We start from the raw sequence: 21405 nt of genomic DNA, 5'->3' as shown, positions 1-21405 counted from the left end.
AATTAATTACAATTTACTTTCAGCGTTTGAAAAAAAAAACGCATCCGAGCAAAATATCAAAATTTTCAATAACAGGGACTTATCAATCTACCCTTGAATGAAGTCCTATGCATCCGGTGTCCCTTTTATAATTCCCCAAAATACTTAGAGAAATGGCTTAGAACGTAATTTCCATGAATATTTAATTCTTGCAATGATAGACTAGCAAGTATGGAAAAACGAATTGGGGGTTCTTTCAAAAGAATAAGTTATCCTTCCCTCCTTGCCATATTAGGCAATATCCCCCTCAACTTATTTTTGATTGGCTGATGTCTTTCAACATGTTGATGAATAGATCGCTTTTACGTGCTGAATTTCGCAGCTGCCGTGTACTTATGGTGGACTGGATATTATCAGAAGCTCGACTTGTACGATAAGGACAGAAAAACGATTCAACAGGAAACTGTTTTAAAAAAATGAATTTTCTGCTAATATCGCGAATTTTAATTGCCTTCAAACAACAGTTAACATTTAACCGCATCACATAAAACAAAACGCGAAGTGGGCGTCAAACAAATAGTTCTTACTGATAACGTGTTCCTGGTACGGGAGAAGAATTGCAGGACGGTAATCTACGTTACACAGCGCAATAATTTTGCCAAATAAGCGAATCAAGTTATCTCCTTGTGTCAATAGATTGTCAGGCTTATGAAATATTTTCATTTACATCACTTGCTGAGTCACGGAAGCTCATTGGAAGTCCAAATTTCAGCAATATGGGATGTACCTCTTGCAAGAACCAATGAGAAGCGTCCTAATGTACGCCATTGATTTTGCGCATTGATACAAAGCACGACTTGCACTGTGGAGTGTGGACCAGTCAGTCATTAGTGAAACACCCTCCTCTGCTTGTGTAGTGTGAACTTAGCGAGTGGTGGCAATTGTGTGGCGATTAAACGTGAAGTGGATTTTTCTCAGGGGCGATGGTGAGCTATCCAAATCACTGTCAACTGTTGTCTAAGATAATTGTGGGCTCTGTGAAATCCTATCTTTATGTACAATTCGAAGTAGCAGGAAATTATCTAGCGTTGTGCCGGGCTTTTGCATGCCGGTGCCGCCATTTTCATTTTACTATCCAAATTTAAATTTTCCCCGAGATGATAAATGTTTATGAAAGTTTCAGTTGATTCTGTTTATGCTCTCTTAATGCTACCGATATTTATACTAACTACCAGTTTTCGAGATTTACTTGTGTGCTTCATGGTTGACTGCTGTATCTTGACAACTGATACACGATTCAGATCATTTGTTGTATAATTACAGCTTGGCATGGTGGAGAATGTGTGTTTGCACTAACATTCGTAGATTGGGTCGGTGAATTTCCAGTGGTTTTTAAGTAACTAGTTTTTATCGGATATCTTTAGCGCAACTAGCTTATTTTCCTCATCTGATGTACTCGTAACTTTTTTTATGGATAGTATGGGAGCATTCTCGTGTCCTTTTTTAATCGACAATTCATTGTCCATTTTTGTAAGACGTTCTCTCATTTATCGTTCCCGTGCTTTTTAGAAACAGTTATTCATGTGTCTCGGAGGATTATATATAGTATTCCAGGTGTAAAGTTGACTGCAGATCTGTAGGAGAACAAGTCAGCATAATGCGGTATTCAAATTGATCCCATTGCAGAGCGGTGGCATATTTCACGGTTCTGTATATATTTAGTGCCCGCCGGCGTGTGTTGGGCTTCTGTAGGCAAACTTATTTTCCTGATTAAACTCCGCTCCCCCCCTGTTTTGCCTTAGAAAGCATCTTATTTCGACGAAATCGCACATGGCGGGTAACGATTTCTGGTTGACGTTTGCAAAGTCATATTTGTCGAGTATCCCTAACTTATCTATGATGACGTCATCTTTATGTTAAATTCCCAGTCTCCCTTAGTTTACTTTTGTATCTGATCCGTTACTAATTCATGTACAAGCTCTTGGCCTACGAGTTGTGAAGGAGAATGTTAAAATTATGCCACATGGTTCTAAGCTAGTTTTCTGACTGGCTCTAGTGCAACAACTGTGGGGTTGGGCAGTAGATAACATAGGTTAGACCTAGGTTTGTTGACTGTTCTTTGGACAGCAGAATGATGAATAAAGAATTTTCATGGTATCCAACAGTTTGTCATGGATTTCAGCTGTTAGTGATGGTTATCCTACATGGTCACAATGCTACCTTACATCTTGTAATCATTGGGCCGCTTCCTTTTTGCACAGAAGTTGAGTTAATTGTGTTAATTCACATATCCTTCAGTAGATCAATTTTCTGCACGTTTTGGTGGTAGCACCAAGTAAATTTTAAGTGCTTAAGCCAGTAGAGCACAATGATGTTCTGAAGATCAGTGGCCAGAGCAATTGTACTTGAAGGTGAATTCTAGTTTGTCCATGCCAGTTCAGTACCTAATTCTGAAAGTCAATGTAAATTCAAATAGTTGGAATAGGCTGCATTGTTGTGCATCCTTTGTATTATATTGTGGTTTGTAGGCCTAAAGGTATTTAGTGACCTACATTCCACAATTTTTTCTCAAAGTTCTACACTCTGTGCTAGTATTGGCTGTGTATAGTGATGGGAGGTTTTTCATCCTTCCAACATTTATGTTGGGAAATACTTATATTTTTTCCTAATGACAGTTCACTGATCCATATTTTAACTAAATATTTTGTAACACCCTGGACCCAGGGAGTGCTGAACATACAGTTCTACATATTTCACGCCTTGTGGTATAATATAATTATTTTGTGTGGCTATTTCCAGCCTTGTGCAGCCCTTGTAAGGCAAACCTTCTGACAAGGGTGGGTGACATCTCCCATTTATGTTAACCCTGACAGTAACTCCATACGTTTTTCTGACGTGTTATGCGAATGAATGCGCCATCTATTCCTCTTAAGGAGGGGAGAGTTATCCCCTCCACCGCCTCTATTCTTTGTTCATTCCATCTGGTAACTTTAATGTAACTTTAAATAATAGGCTTTGAGTGACACGGCCTCGAAACGTGTGGTGTAACTAAAGCGATATTTATAGACGTGTTACTGTCTGGGTTAAACAGTTGTTGGAGTGGATGTTAGTTTTTGTGTGTGGTCTGAGTTGCAGGGATGTTAGGAACATTCACTTGCTTATAGTGTTAATTGTGCTGTAATGTTTATTAACTATTGTGTGGGTCGTTGGCAAACATAAAAGAAGGTTCTGTCTTCTACGCTGCTTCAAATATAGATACAGTAATCCAACATTGCATGGCTCGGTGTTAGAGAGGTTAGATATTCAGCATAGCGCAGCTTGGATGATGTCACAGCAGGCTAAACAAGACTTCAACGTTAGAACTAGTGATAAAACCAATGGTCTGGTCCTACTAGGGCCCTGGTGTACTCATTCCGCTCGCTGTACATGGGTGTTCGGCGGCGGGTGATGCTCTTTTATTTTTAGTTCACGCGATTGCCGATAAGAGCGTCTTTACGATCTGCCAGCGATCAGCGAATTTGTTACCAACTGTTAAGGAAATGTCCAACGAAATATGACGTTTAGGCAATTGTATCGACAGATCTTTTTGAGTGACGGGCATGACTATAGAGTCCGCTCCGTAAGGTTAGTAACACGAGGCACCACTATGTGGCGCATGCGAAATGACTGTCCTTAGTTTAATACTTGATTTTCCACTAGTAGTGGTGAGGTAAGTAGAATAGCAATGTTGCAACTGTTGGTTTGATATGGCTCTTTTTCTTGCAATTGTGGATAGTTTGCGCAGCGGTGGGGGCCACTGTTCTCATGACAAATTAGCCTGGATGTCTACAAATACGTTACAGCTACTAAATGACCCTTTTTTATTTTCCTTTGCTGTAAGCACCGAGATTAAAAGAGGAATTGTGCGGGCTTCTTTGGCATTTTTTCTTCGCAGTGGTTGGAAACTGTTTCCTCATTGGTGCGAATGACTTCGTAATCTTGCAAGCTCACCAGGCAAGTTGGCCGTGTGGTTAGGGACGCGCAGCTGTGAGCTTGCATCCGGGAGACAGTGGGTTCGAGCCCCACTGTCGGCAGCCCTGAAGATGGTTTTCTGTGGTTTCCCATTTTCACACCATTTTCCATGGCCTTTCCTATCCCATCATCGCCATAAGACCTGTGTCGGTGTGACGTAAAGCAACTAGTTAAAAATAAATGTTGCAAGCAATCTTAATGTTTGATATCTCAGCCAGTGCCCGTGATCCGTAGTAGAAGCGGTGGATAATGATGCCTGGACCATGACTTTAGGTTATAAGAGTAAATGTACTTGTAGGGGTGGGTGGTTTGGTTCCTGGCAGGTGTAATGAACACATCTCTTCTCCATAATCATTTCTAGGTAAGAATAGCAATATTGAAACTAACATATTGTTACAATCCTTCTGGGATGGACACACTACTGACTGATGTTGCTTCTGGTTTCTCACCATGGCAGCTGTGGATTGGGTCCCAGTCAATGCTTGCAAGATTTTGAAAATGTCCTTGTGGTTTGGATTCCAAGTAAAATTTGAGTTACCATGGGTATGATCACAATACAGTATAGAGTCTTGTATCAGTCATCACTGATCTGCATTTAGATTAGTCGCCCAGGTAGCAGATTCTCTACCTGTTTACGTTTATTCTTTTCTTACATAATTGCAAAGAATTCAGAAATTTATTGAACATCTCCCTTGGTAGATTATTCCAATCTCTGACCCCTCTTTCTATAGACAAATATTTGTCCCAATTTGTCCTCTTGAATTCCAACTTTATAGAGCTACAAGTTTGCTTTTGGGTCCTTTCACTTGAGTTATGAAAGAAATCTATTTGAGGGTGATCTTTTAGCTTGACTTTTTATATTTGTTGTATTTTGTAAATTACTTGTTGCTTTCACGTTACTCAACATGTGCACGGCTAAATAGTTGAGCTTTCTTATCATAATGAAATAATCACTTACTTTGGCATCTGTATGCTTTGTAGATAATATGCTGACGTTCATCTTTCGCTTAGGTATATAGGCATTATAATTTTATCTTCCGCAGCCCAGCACTTGCTACATTCAGCTGTACGACTGTCGTTTGTTTGCTCGCTTGAGGAGAATGTTGCTGAGAGGCGATCAGGGCTGCCAACCTCTGTACTTAGGAACTAATGAGTGATACTTACTGTTGCTGGTGGTGATTATTGTTTAGGATTCTTGCTGTGGACAAGACCATTGGTCTGGACAGTTAGAATTCTTGCTGTGGACAAGACCATTCGTCTGGACAGCTAGAATTCTTGCTGTGGACAAGACCATTGGTCTGGACGGTTAGAAGCTGCGTCAGGCACCTGTTTCGTGAGGAAACACGATTGGTCTGGACGGTTAGAAGCCGCGTCAGGCACCTGTTTCGTGAGGAAACACGATTGGTCTGGACGGTTAGGATTCTTGCCGTGGACAAGACCAATGGTCTGGACAGTTAGAAGGCACCTAGTTTCATGAGGAAACAAGATTGGTGTTTTTTCTTTGTGCTTTTATTCAGCCGGCTTTGGTAACACACTGTACCTATCAGCATTGATGGCAATGACGTCTCATTCCGTTCACGTTCACCAATGAGGATGCGAGTAGTTACGCTAGCCATGGCCGATGGCGGCTGCTGCTCTTATTAGGTTATGAAAGTAAATGTACTTCTGGGGACGGGTTGGTGGGTTCCTAGACATCGCAATGAACACATCTCTCCTCTACAAGGTATTCCAAGTAAGATTTGCATTATTTTAGCTTCCTTATAATGTTATAAACTCTGGCCTGCGGAAGGAAAAATTTTACCCATATAGGCCTAAGGCGTGACATTTGGTTCTCCTATGCGGACGATGTAGTAATAAGATCAGCAGACATCACAAAACTTTAAAACTCCATAAATGGTATGGAAGAATGGTGTCAAATGGATTTGAAATATACACGGCTAAGACTAAAATGATGGTTTTTAGGAATGGAGGAATAGCCCCTGAGTCGGCAGAAATCTTTATCAAGAAGAGGAAAATCAATATTGTCAGATTTTAAATATTTAAGGATCACATTGCAAACAAGTGGTAAATGTTGCACAAAACATGTAGCAGAGAAGGCGATACTGGCAATGAATGAAATAGACTATATTAGATTCCTTGGTCTAGAAATTGCGATGACATTGTTCAGAACTAAAATTGTGCATGTGACATTGGAACTATTTGGACACACCTTACTGTAAAGAATCTGTACACACTAGAGAAAGTGAAAGCACTCATCAAACTCTGGTAAGAGTTTCCTCGTAGATCTCAGGATACATTTTACTTTACCGAACACACAAGTCTCTGAGGAATAGCTGACATCTGTACAAAGTGGATGAGAAGAAATTTGGCCAGAAATTTATGGCACCGGACCTATGATAGACAGGACTTGGATTATGGCCAGTTTTGAAATAAGCCATATCGGTTACGCTACACAAGCCCGCTATCTCCAGTTCACTTCTGGTGCTGTCATATGCTATTAGATATGTTCATTAGGGTACAAGGAAGGAGTATGTATGTTCAGTCCATCAGCGCTAACGCTAGTGGGATCCTCAACAGCTGTGCCATCGGTTGTCACAGATGGCCTAGGCATCACTGAAGAAGCGTACTAGGGAAATGAGCGAGGTAGTTTCCTGTTGCTTTCCTCACCAAGCCAGAATTTAGACCTAGTGGCTTACACCCCTAGACCCCCTTCTTTTGCCCTCAAACCATATCCTAATTTCCTAACTGGGCGGTGGTAACATTCCCACTTGCATTCTTGTTGCAGCTGTAGACTTTCAACAATTTCTCAGGTGCCTCAAACCAGGAATTGTAGCTATCTTTTTACGAGCTTATATACTGTGCATACATTGCTGCTAAGAATTCGAATAAAGATCCTGTCTTTACATGGTTTCTCTTTCAAGAAAACTTGGAATGAGCGCTCGTACTTTTGTCGCACAATCCGAGTCTCAAATCAGCGGTTTTGGCTTATATCAGCTATATATGGCGAACTCCAAAGCTCTTGACAATCTGGTTCATTGTCCTTAGTTGCACCAATTAAAATGAGATCCTGGACACAATTTCTGGTAAGCTAGTTTTTCTGAACCCTTTTCCTTTTTGCTTCCCCATTTGTGTTCATTTTTCAATTTCACACACGCAGTTTCCACGAGTTTTTGGAATGAGGGTCGTGGACGAATTGTATCCACGAGTATGAATTCTACGTCGCAGCGCTTCAGTAAGTCTTTTTTTCATGTAACACTTCAGTGTGTGAAGTCTTTGCTCACTTAACTTCTTTGCTTTGCTTGATGTTACTTGGTGGAGCGAGTTGACTTGTGTCCATAACTCCTTAACATAATTATTGGTCCAGGGATCAGGCTATTTTTCTTTCAACAAAACTCATTTTTGTGTTATAATAAACTTTCCCGTTCAAACTGCCCGCGCTGGACAAAGATATTGTGAATTCATAGACGCTTCCATTCGTTGGTCTAGCCCTGGACCTCAGGAAGGAAACAAGACGGCACGGTGAAGCTGAATACCATAGAAGAGTCATGTCTACAGCGAAATAGTTGCTGTTTGTCTTTTCACGAGAGTTTAATTCTGATGTAAACAAGTATGCGGAGTATATTGCCTTTGCATGTGGTCATAGACGTAGTTGATTGGAGGAACAACAGTCGCACTCACTCGACTGTATGCAAGCTCGAAGGAAAGTAGTACGTGGCATTTAATTTATTTTAGTTTATTACATTTAGAGAGTTTGGAAGAGTATGTAATCAAATAGTTGTCATATATACTGGTAGGTATATATGTTTTTTTAATATATAAAATAGTGATTAAATAATGAGAAATTAAGATACAAGGCTTGGTGTAATACAAGAAGTCTTCTTGTAGTGAGGGAAAGTCCCAAGCTGTACAGCGTGGAGATAAGGTGTTGCATCTTGCAGCAGCAGTCAGTGTCGGTATTCATAGTAAGAGAAATGGAGCAAGAGATACAACCATCGCGTGTAGTGAAGCACAAAAGAGGAAACAAACTAAGTGAACAGAATCCAGGTTTAGTCGTTTATTTAGAAGTTCAGATATTCACACTTATCGTATGCGATGTACAGCCCTGTACGTCCGAACAAGAGACATTGACGGGGTGAGGTCAGTACTACACGCTCAGCGAATCAAAACTTTCTTTGGCAGAGGCGTGGGCATACCATGTTTACATCAGGATTAAATTCTTGTGAAAAGACGTATAGTTACATATCAACGAGCTATGTTTCTCTAGTAATAATGGTATTAATCAATTTACTGCTAATTTTACTGTTGATTTGCGTTAAAGCTATTATTTTGCTTCATTTAGGTCAAAAATTACAATGAGTTCGTGGATACGATTCGTTCACATAACCTTGGAATGATTCTATCTTGGTCTAGGCTGTCCAAGCTCTATATTTGTAGCAGTTATTCATATAGTGTGAGACACTCATTAACCTGCTACATCTAACCACAAATTTTCTTCAGCTGCACTCTTGTTTGTATAATTAATATAAATTTTACTCCTGCTTGAAGTACCAGTTTCAGTAGCATTGTTGTTTACAACACACTTGATTTTCATCTGAAATAATTTCTAATTCAGTTTCTACATCTGTGTGTGATAAGTAATCTCTAATTCTGTTCATGGAACACACACAGGCTAATACTGTTCATGAATGATTAGAATCCATTCAGTATGGCCAATAATAGAATGCATGGAAGATTGTAGACAAGTTTGTTGTTGCTAAATGAAACTGAATTTCTAAGAATGAAAGTATTCACAGATTGCATCTACCTTGAGACTGCCCATATTATATTTTTGAGAGAAAATCTGGATGTTTTTAAACTCTTCTGTTTCTGCCATAAAATCGAAATATTACGAGCTGACCATGTTTTGTGGAATTCAGATCTCAATTTCAAAAAATTGCTTTACAAAATGATCACTCCCTTGATCGGTTACGGTCTCATTAGGTGCTAAAAGATAATGAATTCATTATTTAGAATTTTTACCTTCTACTCATTCTTAATACTGTATTGGCAATGACTGGGAAGGGATTTGAAGATTAGGTGACAACTACCAGAGGTATAAGCAAAAGTTATAACACTGAAGCTTGGTGATGCTTATAGTGTCATTATCAGCCGAAGAGGATGTTACCAGACATTACTAAGAATCATGGGTGCTAGGTGGTTATGTGCTGGGATAGACATGGGCTGCTATATGTTATGGACACAATAGACAATCAAAATTCATTCAGGTGAATTCAAAATGAATCTGGAATAAACTGTAGTATAATTAAAATATCTGCCCCGCTGTTAGGTGCCAATTGTAATATGAATAAATAAAATGAAATATTTAAACGCCTCACACTTGGGCATTAATTCTAACACTGAGAAAATTACATTGATCAAAATATTAAATTTTGTACAGTAAAACTTGCTCTAAGCAGAATCTCAAGGGACCAGTTTTTTCCCTGAATTAGACAAGTTTCCACATTACACAAAACAAGCATTGTTTATTTAGCTTTAAAACAACAATCACCACCACCGCCACACAAAACACGATACAGTATGTGGTAATTTTAATAGTTTAGACCTTGCCTGTATTTGCCTACTCATGGTGCTTGGCTATCCAGATTAATGCGTGTAGTACACCGATTTTTAAAATTAGTATTACTGCACTTTATTATATACAGTATGATAGAGATCATTTTGGCACTATCACAACACTATATTACACTATTTCACAACACTGGATGTACACTCCTTAAACTTGATTCTATCACAACACACTATGTACAGTACCAGTACTTCACAACACTAAGCTTTCTTCAACAGATCTAAAAAGAGAAACTTGTTTCCTGTTCTTTGTAATTGTCTTTCTGAATGCAGTCCTGAGCTGACTACATTAGGTCAAGAAGTGTGGAAGAGTTCGATGTAATGGCAAATTGCTCTGTTACAAATACTCTGTAAGGCCTGTTTGTGGATTCAAATCTTGTTTTGATCATCTTCTTGCTCGTCTCCCTCTTCGTAGACCTTTTTCACTACTACAGGGGCCTGTAGCTGAATCGAAAATGTGATGCGGCATAAGGTGTTAATCACTTCATTTGAAGTTGCATGATTCGCTGGGAATGTTCCTTGCTTGATACAAGTTGGATATTGCTAATGCATTTTCAAGTGCTTCATTCGTTCCCTCGTCTGTCTGTACCTGTTTATCTTAGGAGACTGACTACAGGCCTTTCCCTCAGAAATTCCTTAAGTGTCTCAGTGAAAAGATAAAGGCAGGTGCTTTGATGGCTTCAGTTTTTCAATACAGTGCTGTTGATCTTACCAGCACCAGAAATGCACAAATATTGTGCGTAGGACTACATCAGTTTATAATAATTTTTGTATTGTTCAAGCAGATTTTAAAAACTCCTTTCATTATTAGTTTCAGTTTCCGGGTTGAGATTCTGTATTATGCAAAGGTAACATCACAACGCCGTAAGCTTAGCTGGGACCCAAGAAAAAATTGCATAGTGGACAAGTTTCTGCTTGATTAAAGTTCATCTTTGAGCAAGTTTTACTATACCATTGTTGAATGTAATAATCACTAGGAGACTTCCAATGAAATGAGATTTAAAATAAATAGATGATACTGATGATAATTTTTAAATGCAAGTAAATGGGTGCTAGAGGTCATCATAGGATCCCTCAATTTAGAATATTAACAAGAGCAATAATAATAATAAAAATGGTAGAACATAAAATATTCCTTCAGGTCGTGTTTATAGAGCTATAAAATTGGTACTCTGCTGATAGGGCTTTCTTATCCCTCTGAAAATGAATAAAAAATTAATAACTGCACCTAGGTTCTTCAATAACTTATCCACAAATTAAAATACTAATCTATATTCTGACCTAATTATAATCTGTACATAGCACTTCAAGATAGCGACACGCTCAGTAAATATTTAAAACTGCTGGAAGACACCTTGTATACATTCAATAATCCTAAAACAAAAACAGTAGGAAACAGCGAGGACTGCGCTACTAATTGTAATGGGCCCGACGACCAATTACAATGCACATACAGTATATTGTCCTTCACTGTGTTAGTGTGTAAACATAAATTGCTGGCTAACGATCAACACAGGGTAGGTCTATCAGTTTGATACTGTATCTTTTTTTTTTTTTTTTTTTTCATTGACACTCATTTGGGTTTAGAGACCTTTTTGCTTGCGCACACACACTATTGATATGCCTTGAAACCGGGTCGTAGATTTAATGTCAAGAATTTCATTTTTGGTCCATCTTGAATTGAAATAGTTTATTATAGATTATCGAAAGTTACCATGATATCTAGAATACAAAGTACACGTATTAGATCCGTACCTTAGCACAAGAGTTGTATAAGTATTAATAAGCAAACAATACTGCTTCATTTGTCCATAATCAAACTTACGCTCGTTAATGTTTGCTCAAAATACATAGTAGATAATTTTCACAGTAAACTCTCCCATAAATTCTGCGCTTGGTTTGCGTCCTCCCAGAATTTGTGTATTGTAGCACCTTAAGATACTCTAACCCTTTGATACACTGAATGTTAAGTATCTGTAATGTATGTTTAGTGATACTTTGACTGAAGGTTATAGTGATATTACAGTTTTGGATACATGTCCTGAACATGCTCTATATCCCTTTCAGACCTGAAAGAAAACTGGAGGCGTGAATTTTTGTTTGTATGTCAAAAACTAACTAAAATGCTCCTTAATACACATATTGATAGTTTATTTTACAAAATAAAAACCAACATCCGAAAAAAAGGACCCACACAATTGTGCGTATCAAAATTCAAAACTTCGTTGTATCACATACGATGATGTATCTTCAAAATTTACGTTCACTAACCAATGTACACACTTCATTGAATATATTCCGGTATTCAGTAAAGCTTCTAGATTAATATAAACGCAATAAATAAATGCTTACTTTTGGCACTACTGCTTCTCGCCATCTCGCCGATCAACTGTGCTTTTTAAACTCTTCTTCCTTCGCCCTGGCGGTCAAGCGTATACTAAAAACAATTGAAATAGACGCCACGTGTCCCGCACAATCACTGCAGTCCGGTCTAGCGCCGAAAAAACATAAAATACGGTCAGGGATAAACAAAATACGAACCCGCACAATTGTGCGTACTCGGTCTGAAAGGGATATAGTGCTTGTAGAATTTACTAAAGAATGTACTTGGAGCGCAGTAGTTGAGACATCGTTGCTGACTTCTCACCAAGGTGGCTGCCATTCGAATGCCGACCAATGCATGTGGTGTAGGTCATGCGGTGTTAACTGGTTGTTTCCCATTGTTTGTATGATAGCTGTGGAAAAAAAAAATCCATATAGGGAAAGCAAACTGCTTTCCAAAACTTTTAGACTTAAATAACTGGTGTGGGGGAAGGTGGTGGTGGCAATTGTTTTAATAGGAAGTACAACTAGGCACCCATCCTCTAGGTGTAGAGGAGACTGATGACACTTGACCATTGAGGACACTTGAACAATCTCTGTTATGACAGTTGATTTCTTTACATTTTTCATTTTCAACATTCCTTTCTATGTACAGCAAGTTAAATACAGTAGAAGTCCGATAGTCTGGCACGATCGGGACCAGCCCGGTGCCGGATTACCGAAAATGCCGGACTATCTGGCGGTACCTCTTACTACGATAACGGTTAAAGCGTACAGCGAAAACAGCTGTAACCTGGCGTTTTTCAGTAAAATCTTTGTTTTTTTAATGTCGTAAATTTTTGAAGAGCCAATATTCAATTCATTCGACAAAATATTTCCATTCTCTCCATTCTCCAGGCATTTGATGATTTCCAGTTTCTGGTTGATGGTCAGAGTTGCGTGCTTACGTTTCTCTCCTGATTTGAAACTTGAAGAATATTTCAGTTTTGAGAACATTGTCACTGCTTAAATACCAGGAAAACATACACAGGGCACTTTGATATGTATGTTCACTACAATACTGCACTACTGTAATACGGATCCTAGATCGCAAGACGAAAGTACTTTAGCGAAAAGTGCTCGCAATCAAAACAATGCACTGAACCTGTGTGTGGCGACAGCCAACAATGTCGATTGTGTTTAGCAATAACAGACCCGTAGTGGACACTTCCATGTGGTTTCGAACCGTGCCGTGTGCTTTAACTGTCACAAACACAAAAAACAAAATAACATTAAAAATCCGGGATTGGTGCCGGATCATCGGGCATTCCGGACTGTTGTGTGCCGGACGAATGAAATTCTACTGTAGCTACTTTCTGTGCACTGAAAAGCCATTCTGTACTTCTTTAAAAGAAGACTGTTTGACCATATTCATCGTAAAGTTTTAAGTTTTTAAAAAATTTGTAAGATGTAATGTTCATTTCACTATCTCTTCTGGTATTGGCTAGAACAAATGTTAATTTCATTGAGCCTACCTCAGTCTCTTCCTGTCAGACTCGTTGGCTGAATGATCAGTGTACTGGCCTTCGGTTCAGAGGGTCCCGGGTTCGATTCCCGGCCGGGTCGGATTTTAACCTTCATTGGTTAATTCCATTGTCTCGGGAGCTGGGGGTTTATGCCGTCCCGAACATCCCTGCACACCACACACAACGCTATCCTCCACCACAATAACATGCATTTATCTACGCATGGCAGATGCCGCTCGCCGTCATTGGAGGGTCTGTCTTAGAAGGGCTGCACTCGGCTCGAAATAGCCACACAAAATTATTATAATTATAGTCTCCTCCTTTGAAAAAATGAAAGTAACTGAGGTATGAGCAATTCTAGTAATGTCATTCCTTATTCAACTAGTCCTGTTATTGTGTGAAAATGTCACTTGTTAGCTTTGTTGGTGTGGGCATTTCATTGGGCTTGACTTAATCTATGTATGAGTTTTATCTGTACATTGCCCAGAATTTAAAAAGGGTGATATTTATGTATCAGTCGTGTCCACAGTAACAAGAAAATGCAGTTTTTAATTTTCCGTAATTTCTGTCTGTATATATGTACACGCATCACGAGAAAACAGCTGAAGAGAATTTAATGAAAATTAGTATGCAAAGTCAGGGCATAAGTCGCTATAATCTAGGCCATAAATAATTGTACTCACACTGAGTGAAATTGTAGCTCAGGGGAAGGCCTAAAATGTAATTCTCAAATATTTGTTGTTTGTGCTCGTTACAAGTAATTAATCTCATGTTTGTTTCGTATTGAAGATAACAATGAGTAAGATTCTATTAGAATAAAATTTATTGTAGCCACCAATTCAGTACAATTCACTGTTTGTGATTAAATTCTAAGTGATTTGTATACACTACATAGGTACATGTTTCATCCTGTTTTTTTGGGCATCGTCAGTCTTAACGTCAAGACCCAGGTCTTTTCTGAGTTAAAACATTTGGAACCAATATATATACAAATATGACATACTGAGAATCTTCCTATTTTTTACAAAAGAAAATGGGGGCCCTTACTTTAGGTGATATGTACAAAAATTATAAAAATGTGCAACTTCAATTAAAAACAATTTGTTACATGAATACATTAAAATTTTCTAACAATTTACGAACTGTACAAAGCAACAATTGGATCTCTTCATCTTTGGATGAATTGTTAGGTTGGTAGTTTGTAGGAAGTATGTTCGTCCAAGGTTCTTTTTGTTCACCTATGCCATTCATTTGGCAGCAACAAAATAGGAACCATAGTTTGTCATTTTTGCAAAGCTTGAAATATCCCATGAGGAAAGAAGCATAATAGAAACCATAGTTTGTCATTATTGCAAAGCTTGCAATATTCCATGAGGAAAGAAGCATAGTAGGTTGTTACTATTGTAAGGAATTAAGCAATTTCTGTGGATTAAACTTCCTAAGTATGATGACTGAACTATTGAGCATCTAACCAGTCTTTGGGCTGACTACTCAACATAACAATGAGTTTTGATTGAATATACAACTTGTAAGGTAATTTTATATAGAACTAGGGGACCGGTGCTGCTCCTCAGCATTCGTTATAAATAGATTATCTAATGTCTTGATATGAAATGGTGTATGGCTTTTATTGCCGGGAGTGTTTGAGGGCATATTTGGCTCGCCAGATGCAGGCCTATAGACTTGACGTCTATAGGCCACCTGCGCGTTGTGATGAAGACGATGCATACATCCAGCCACCATGCCAGCAGAATTAACCAATGATGGTTAATATTCCTGACCCTGCTGTGAATCGAACCCGGGACCCCTGTGACCAAAGGCTAGCACGCAAAACCATTTAGCTATAGAGCTGGACCAGGATTTGCATTGCATTATCTGTTAAGTATGTGTGAAGTGTATTTTTGTAGGTAGTCTTTATTGTGACAAATGATATTTTACAAACTTTTTGTTTTGCATTTTTACGTCGCACGGACACAGATAGGTCTAGGATGATGATGACAGGATAGGAAATTGTTTGGAGTGGGAAGGAAGTGACCTTGGCCTTAATTGAGGTACAGCCCCAACATTTGCCTGGTGTGAAAATACGACTGAAAACCACCTTGAGAGCGGCTGACAGTGGGGCTTTAACTTGCTTATTCCCGAATGCTAGCTGACAGCTGTGTGACAAAAGCCGCGGAGCCACCTGCTCGGTTTTTACTAATTATTTTGTAAGCATAGTTTAATTTGAAGTTTTAGTTTTAGATTGTCTTTTGGCAGTCCAGATTGACTGGGAAGTAGTTGATCTTTTCAAATAGGCCTAAGTAATAACACGCCGTGCTGTAGATAACACGATTTTTAGCTGCCATTGGGACTCGCCAATCAGCTAAGCGAACCCGAAAACTGTGAGATTAAATTCTTCCTCCCCCATTTTGATCCCTTCTGAATTTGGACTTAAACGGCATCCAGAGTGTTGGTTCATCTTTGTAACCCTGGAAAATATTGATTCAACACCAATATTGGTTGTTTTTGATGATTTTTATATGTAGAACTCTCCCAGCCCCCAACCCTACACTACGCTGGAACATACACACATAGTGTGGGTCATTTTGGGCATTTTCTTTCTCACTCCTTGTCAGCCCCCATGCAGGGTAGTGGCTGAACTTGTACTTACGTCACGTGGGATGTCACTGTACATCTCAACGACCCCAAAAGCTGTGGATTAAACTCTAATATAGGTCATTTTCGATTGTTTACATGTCACTACCTCCCTACTCAACTCCTAGCTTACATGTGCTAGGTGTGTCTTACTACCACAGTATTTCTCTCCACAAAGTATTAAGTCATATCATGCCCACCTAGTGGCCATGATCGTTAAGTCGTCGAAGTCTTCTGTCGAAAATGGTGGCCAGCAGGGTAGATCAGGTGGTAGTGTACTATTTCTAATCACTAATGTGCTGAAAGACTGACAGCATATTGTAATTTTATATAAAACCTTATGCTTTATAACTTATCTAAACCTAAGTGCTACATGGCTATTAATTCAGTTGGACAGTAACAAACAAATTATGGTTTTGAATTGTAGTAGTAAATTGAACGTTTTTTGGATATAGGCAATTGTGCACTTTGGGGTTAGATAACTGTTACCATTGTTCTCATACCTGTGGGTTTTTTAAAACTGGGTTTAATTGTTGAAAGATCATGATAGCTGTTGATCATGTCTAAAAATACAGGCCATGAAAGCATCAATGTTAACACATGGGTGATGGGCCCCGAGTACGCTCGCCAGCGGTAGGTGGCGGGCCCCAAGAAATCTGTTTTATTCACAACATTGTTTTCGGTCTTCCTGTGACATCTCTTGACCATATATTGAACTATTTCGAACTTGCCCATTGAGTAGAATAAATTGTAGATATATATTTGCCACTTTTCTTTTATTCACGGCCTCTTATTCTTTTAGTTTCGAAACGTCGACTTTCTTTCTGCGGGTTCAGTCAATGACAATATGGAGCGCCCGCGGAATACGGTGTTAGCTGACGATAAGAATTATATGCCGATGATCGTTCAAATGGATATAGTGATAATGAATTAGTGGAAACTGAATGTGAGAGTGATGGTGGAAGTGATATTCAAGCCTCTACACATCCTAATTTACCTAGTGTGTTTATTTATTCAAATGACTCAGACGGCGACAACGATGTAAACATTAATGATGTGTTGTTGAATTAACACGCATTTGCTTGCTTATCTTAGATATATTGGAATACTACTAAGGGCATTGGTTGAGTACCCATACCAACTTTAAAGATAAAATCTTGACTGGTTTAATATTTACGTACTTCTTTATAATAGAGTGCACCCTAGTATGCTTAGTAGAAAGATGTCCGGTCCACAGAGTATGTGACAAGCTCAAGCATCCGGTCAGCAATGTGTTATCATAATGGCTGTGGAAGATATGGTGAAGACATACAGTGCAACTTGTTCTACGCTTCTTAGATGTCTTGACAAGAACCTCAAATTGGAAAGTAATTGTTTGTTCACAGGCAACTGCAAAAACAGTGAGTTGTGACTAGGAACAACAAAATACTGCTTAACTGCAGCTCAAATGCTTCATGGGCTGACTACAAAATGCAAGAAGTTAGCCTAGGCTTACGCAAAAGCAAACGATGTGAGAGTGCCGAAGACTCGGGAGACAAACTACGGTTGCCAGATTCTGTTTCTTCAAGCATTGGAGTTATTCCTGAACAGGTTCACTCCTTTTCTAAACCTGGTGGAAGGTTTCAACCATTCGAAGGAAAAAGGCTGCACGCCTGAAAAAATAGGGATTGGAGTGGAAACTGATTGTCTACAACATCTGAAACCACAGCCAGTCAAGTTTCAAAATTAGCACCTCAAAAAATGGAAGGTAAAAGAAATACAGTAATATGTTCGTCTGATTGACATTTCTATATCGTCCCATTTTTTACAATTGTAACAGATTTAATACAAGAGGACTCTGCAAAATCAATTACAGGTGCACTCATTGTTCATAGCTGGGGGAAAAAATCAAAGAACTTCGTTAGTCAGGTCAAAAGCTCTGTGGATGAAAGTTACAGGTTTGCTAGCAGAATTCGTTCTGCCCATCTTCTCACTGCAAAGTCTGAACTCAAATTGACTGTATAAACACTGGCTTCATTGTGAAAACTAACACAGGTCTGTATTTTTGGAAAAATGTGAGAAGTTAAACATTTGACATATTCTTGCCTTAATAGTTTGACAACAATGGGACTTGTATAACCTGAAGCAAGCAGTGTAAAAGACAAAAATACATCGTAATTTATGGTGATGCAATAAATATTTCCACCACTGTAGTCAAATTTCATATCAGCCTATATGGGTAAATATCCTATGAAATCTGCTCCAGTTTTCTTGCGTACAGTCCTTGTAGGTCCACAAGAAGCATGTAAATAGGCCTCTGTGATACTCTTAGCTAGAAAATTGTATTCTAAACTGACTTTCCCTGCAGTTTGTGCTTTTCATTCATGCTAATAATTTGGCTATTGTGGTACATGCTTGGCACCTGTTCATGAGGTTGTAGGATTGCATTGCAGAAAAAATGGTTGTTGGGACTTGAACACTTTCTGATAGTTATGCATGTTGATGCTCAGTTTTTAATGTAAAGTACTGCAAGCTGAGTTTTTTTTTTTTTTTTCTGATTTGTCTCTGACCAGAACATTCCACAGGTTGGATATTATATTTGGTTATAATAGTTTTGCTTCACAATTGTGGAGATGTATTGGTTTCTAAATGCATAGTTCTTGAGGCTTCATTTAATTACTAAACTGACCTTTATTAGCCCTATTTTTGCATCTACCCTTAATATGATGCAGTGTTTCACCATCTGCTGAATTAATTCAAACTGCCCAGGTTAATAAGTTTCACAAGTAAAGGGCATTGTGCTATATATTAGATGCAGTTATTACTTTGAATCATATCTAAAGTAATTTTAGGGTAATTTTGGTAAATATAGTAGCTTCCTAGGGTCATGGTACATGTTGGTTAATAGGTTTTAAAAAAAGAAAGGAAAAAAGCATGTGTACAGTGAAGTGAAAATGGTTTGGATGTTCCTGGGCATATGGTCTGATACGCTGAAGATAGATGTGGGAGGTTGTTATTCAGGTTATAGTTCCATGTTTTTCACTTTAGAGTGTGTATTCTGGATCCAAATGGTCACCCTCATTGGAGGATGGATGATTTATTTCTTTAATAAATCTCTCACAAGTTATTGGAATATTATGTTTATAGGTTCCTTAATAATTCATACTTTCACATTAAGTCATGCTTGCAGTCGAAAAGATTTAACATACATTTGCTTTAGTCTGCAGGAATTTGTCCTGAAACCTTTGGGCCTTTTTGAAAGAGGACCTACGTCATTTTATGCTTTGCATGTAATATGTTTCTTACAGCAGCAAGTATTTCATATTGAAGGAACTGTTTTGTGTTAATACGGGCTGATATCATTCTTCGGAATGATAGGTTAGAAGGCATGTTATGTGGCATCTACTTGCTAACAATGGGAATGGGAAGTAATATTCCTGTTAATTGATCATGCTTTATATTGTAAATGAAAAGTTAAGATGCATATTACTTAATCTGTTAATGGTTAAATATAGCATCAGACAAAATGGGCTAATAGTACTGTCATTAGTAATACTATGGCTGACCTATTTTTTTCAAAATGCTGGGTTGAATCCCAGTTCTTCTGGTATGTATACCGTTTGTATACAAGGTAAGGTTGAATATTAGACTGTTGAAGTGGAAGGGCATCTGGTTGTAAATAAGCCATCTGATCCTATATCAGGTAACAGGACTAGGTAGTTTATATGCTTTACAGAATGGAAAAGTGGTGTAGCATACTGTAGCAAGCAAAACTGCATAGTTCAGGATGCTGTTTCTAACAGGACTCTTGGCCTATTAGTTTATTTTTTAAAGTAGAATTGTAATTTTACATTCAGTCAGTGTGCTTCTAAATTTCCTGGTGCTTTTTTATTTTATTTGTTTTCTAAACTACTTTATGATTTGATACAGTAATTTCCTGGTGAGGGTCTCTTATACTGAAACCATATTCTAATGTCTTACATGTGACTGTACATGCACATGTCATAAGCATATTTTTTCACTTTCATAATACAACCTGGGCTTTTTAATTATAGCATAAAATATTTTATGGGAAATATCTGTAATTCATATGTCTAAACTGAATTGAATATACTATACTAAATCTAAGGAGACATACTAAATATTATAAGAAGCTAATGCACATTACCACACTGCCGAAGTGGATTTTGCTAGTCTGATGCAGCCCTTGCAATCATACTATCCAATAGTTATTAGATAATGAATGTTACTTTTAAGGAATCTGTAATTGTCATTGGGGGTACCAGAGCACTCAGCAGCAGTAAAATTTTCTTAATAGCTGTGTTTGGAGTGACAGTTTCTGTTTAAAAAAATTGTAATTTGGGTCCAACTTAAATTAACAACTTGTGAGGATGTTAATGAAATCATTAAACATAACTATATGCAATGTATTGATATAAGAAATTTTTCTGAAAATGTGTCGTAAGCATAGGAAGAGGTATGTAACCTTTTTATTAAACTATTCCTAATTCCTTTCTTAAACTGTAATTTAATACCTTTTGCAGATGTTCTGTAGGATGAAATTCAGAATTCTTGTTTTCATGTTAATGTCCAAAATGTTTAGTCACCCTGCCATTTGCTAAACACTGCACTCTTTTTAGTAACTTTTCAAAGTCTCTTTCCCTGTACAGATGTGATTGTATGCATATCAAATATTTTAACAGCTCGCTCTCTAGCAAGTATTTAGTAGTGCACACTGTATTGTCCCTGGCATTGAACCCACTCAGTAACTTGTCACTATAGAAGAGAGAGTCAAGAGTATTGTGGAAAAGCTGGATTCAATTTTATCATAGTATTGCAATTTTAGATGTTTGGCTCCTAGTGCAGTTGGGCACTTGTGTTCATAAGCTGAAACAGCTCTGTAAGTTAAGTGGATCAGGACATGTTGAATATGATTATCAGGTAGTGTGGTAGTAACAGACCGAGTGAGTTGGCCATGCGGTTAGGGTCGCGCAGCTGTTAGCTTGTATTTGGGGGATGGTGAGTTCAAACCGTACCATTGGCAGCCCTGAAGATGGTACTAGGCCTATGTGATTTCCCATTTTCACACCAGGCAAATGTGAGTGCTGTACCTTAAGGCTATGGCCTCTTCCTTCCCACTCTTACCCCTTTCCTGTCCCATCACCGCAAGACCTATCTTTCGTTGTGAGTTAAGCTGTTTAACCATTATTGGTTCCTGCATGGTGCTATATAATGCATATGCGTGCAGACTCCTTTCTTGGAGAGAAATCTTTTCGAATATTCGTTCCTGTAATTTTTCGTGATAGCATTGCGTCGCTGGGTTTTGGATGTGTGCGGAACGGTCTGTGGA

The 21405-nt window shown here is 38.4% G+C and overlaps 1 protein-coding gene across 1 annotated transcript in view; it reads left to right on the top strand.

Annotated features, from left to right (window-relative positions):
- The first annotated feature begins 808 nt into the window (after positions 1 to 808).
- Positions 809 to 21405, top strand: part of tsr (Cofilin/actin-depolymerizing factor homolog tsr) — a 134914-nt gene continuing 114317 nt past the window's right edge. The window contains exon 1 of the mRNA XM_067138553.2: positions 809 to 965. Coding sequence (XP_066994654.1) covers positions 963 to 965 — 3 coding nt within the window. The 5' untranslated portion in view covers positions 809 to 962. The remainder of the gene's footprint in view (positions 966 to 21405) is intronic.

Source organism: Anabrus simplex, chromosome 1 (genome assembly GCF_040414725.1).
Source record: "Anabrus simplex isolate iqAnaSimp1 chromosome 1, ASM4041472v1, whole genome shotgun sequence".
NCBI classification, from domain to species: Eukaryota; Metazoa; Arthropoda; class Insecta; order Orthoptera; family Tettigoniidae; genus Anabrus; species Anabrus simplex.
This window is presented reverse-complemented; position numbering and strand designations above follow the sequence as displayed.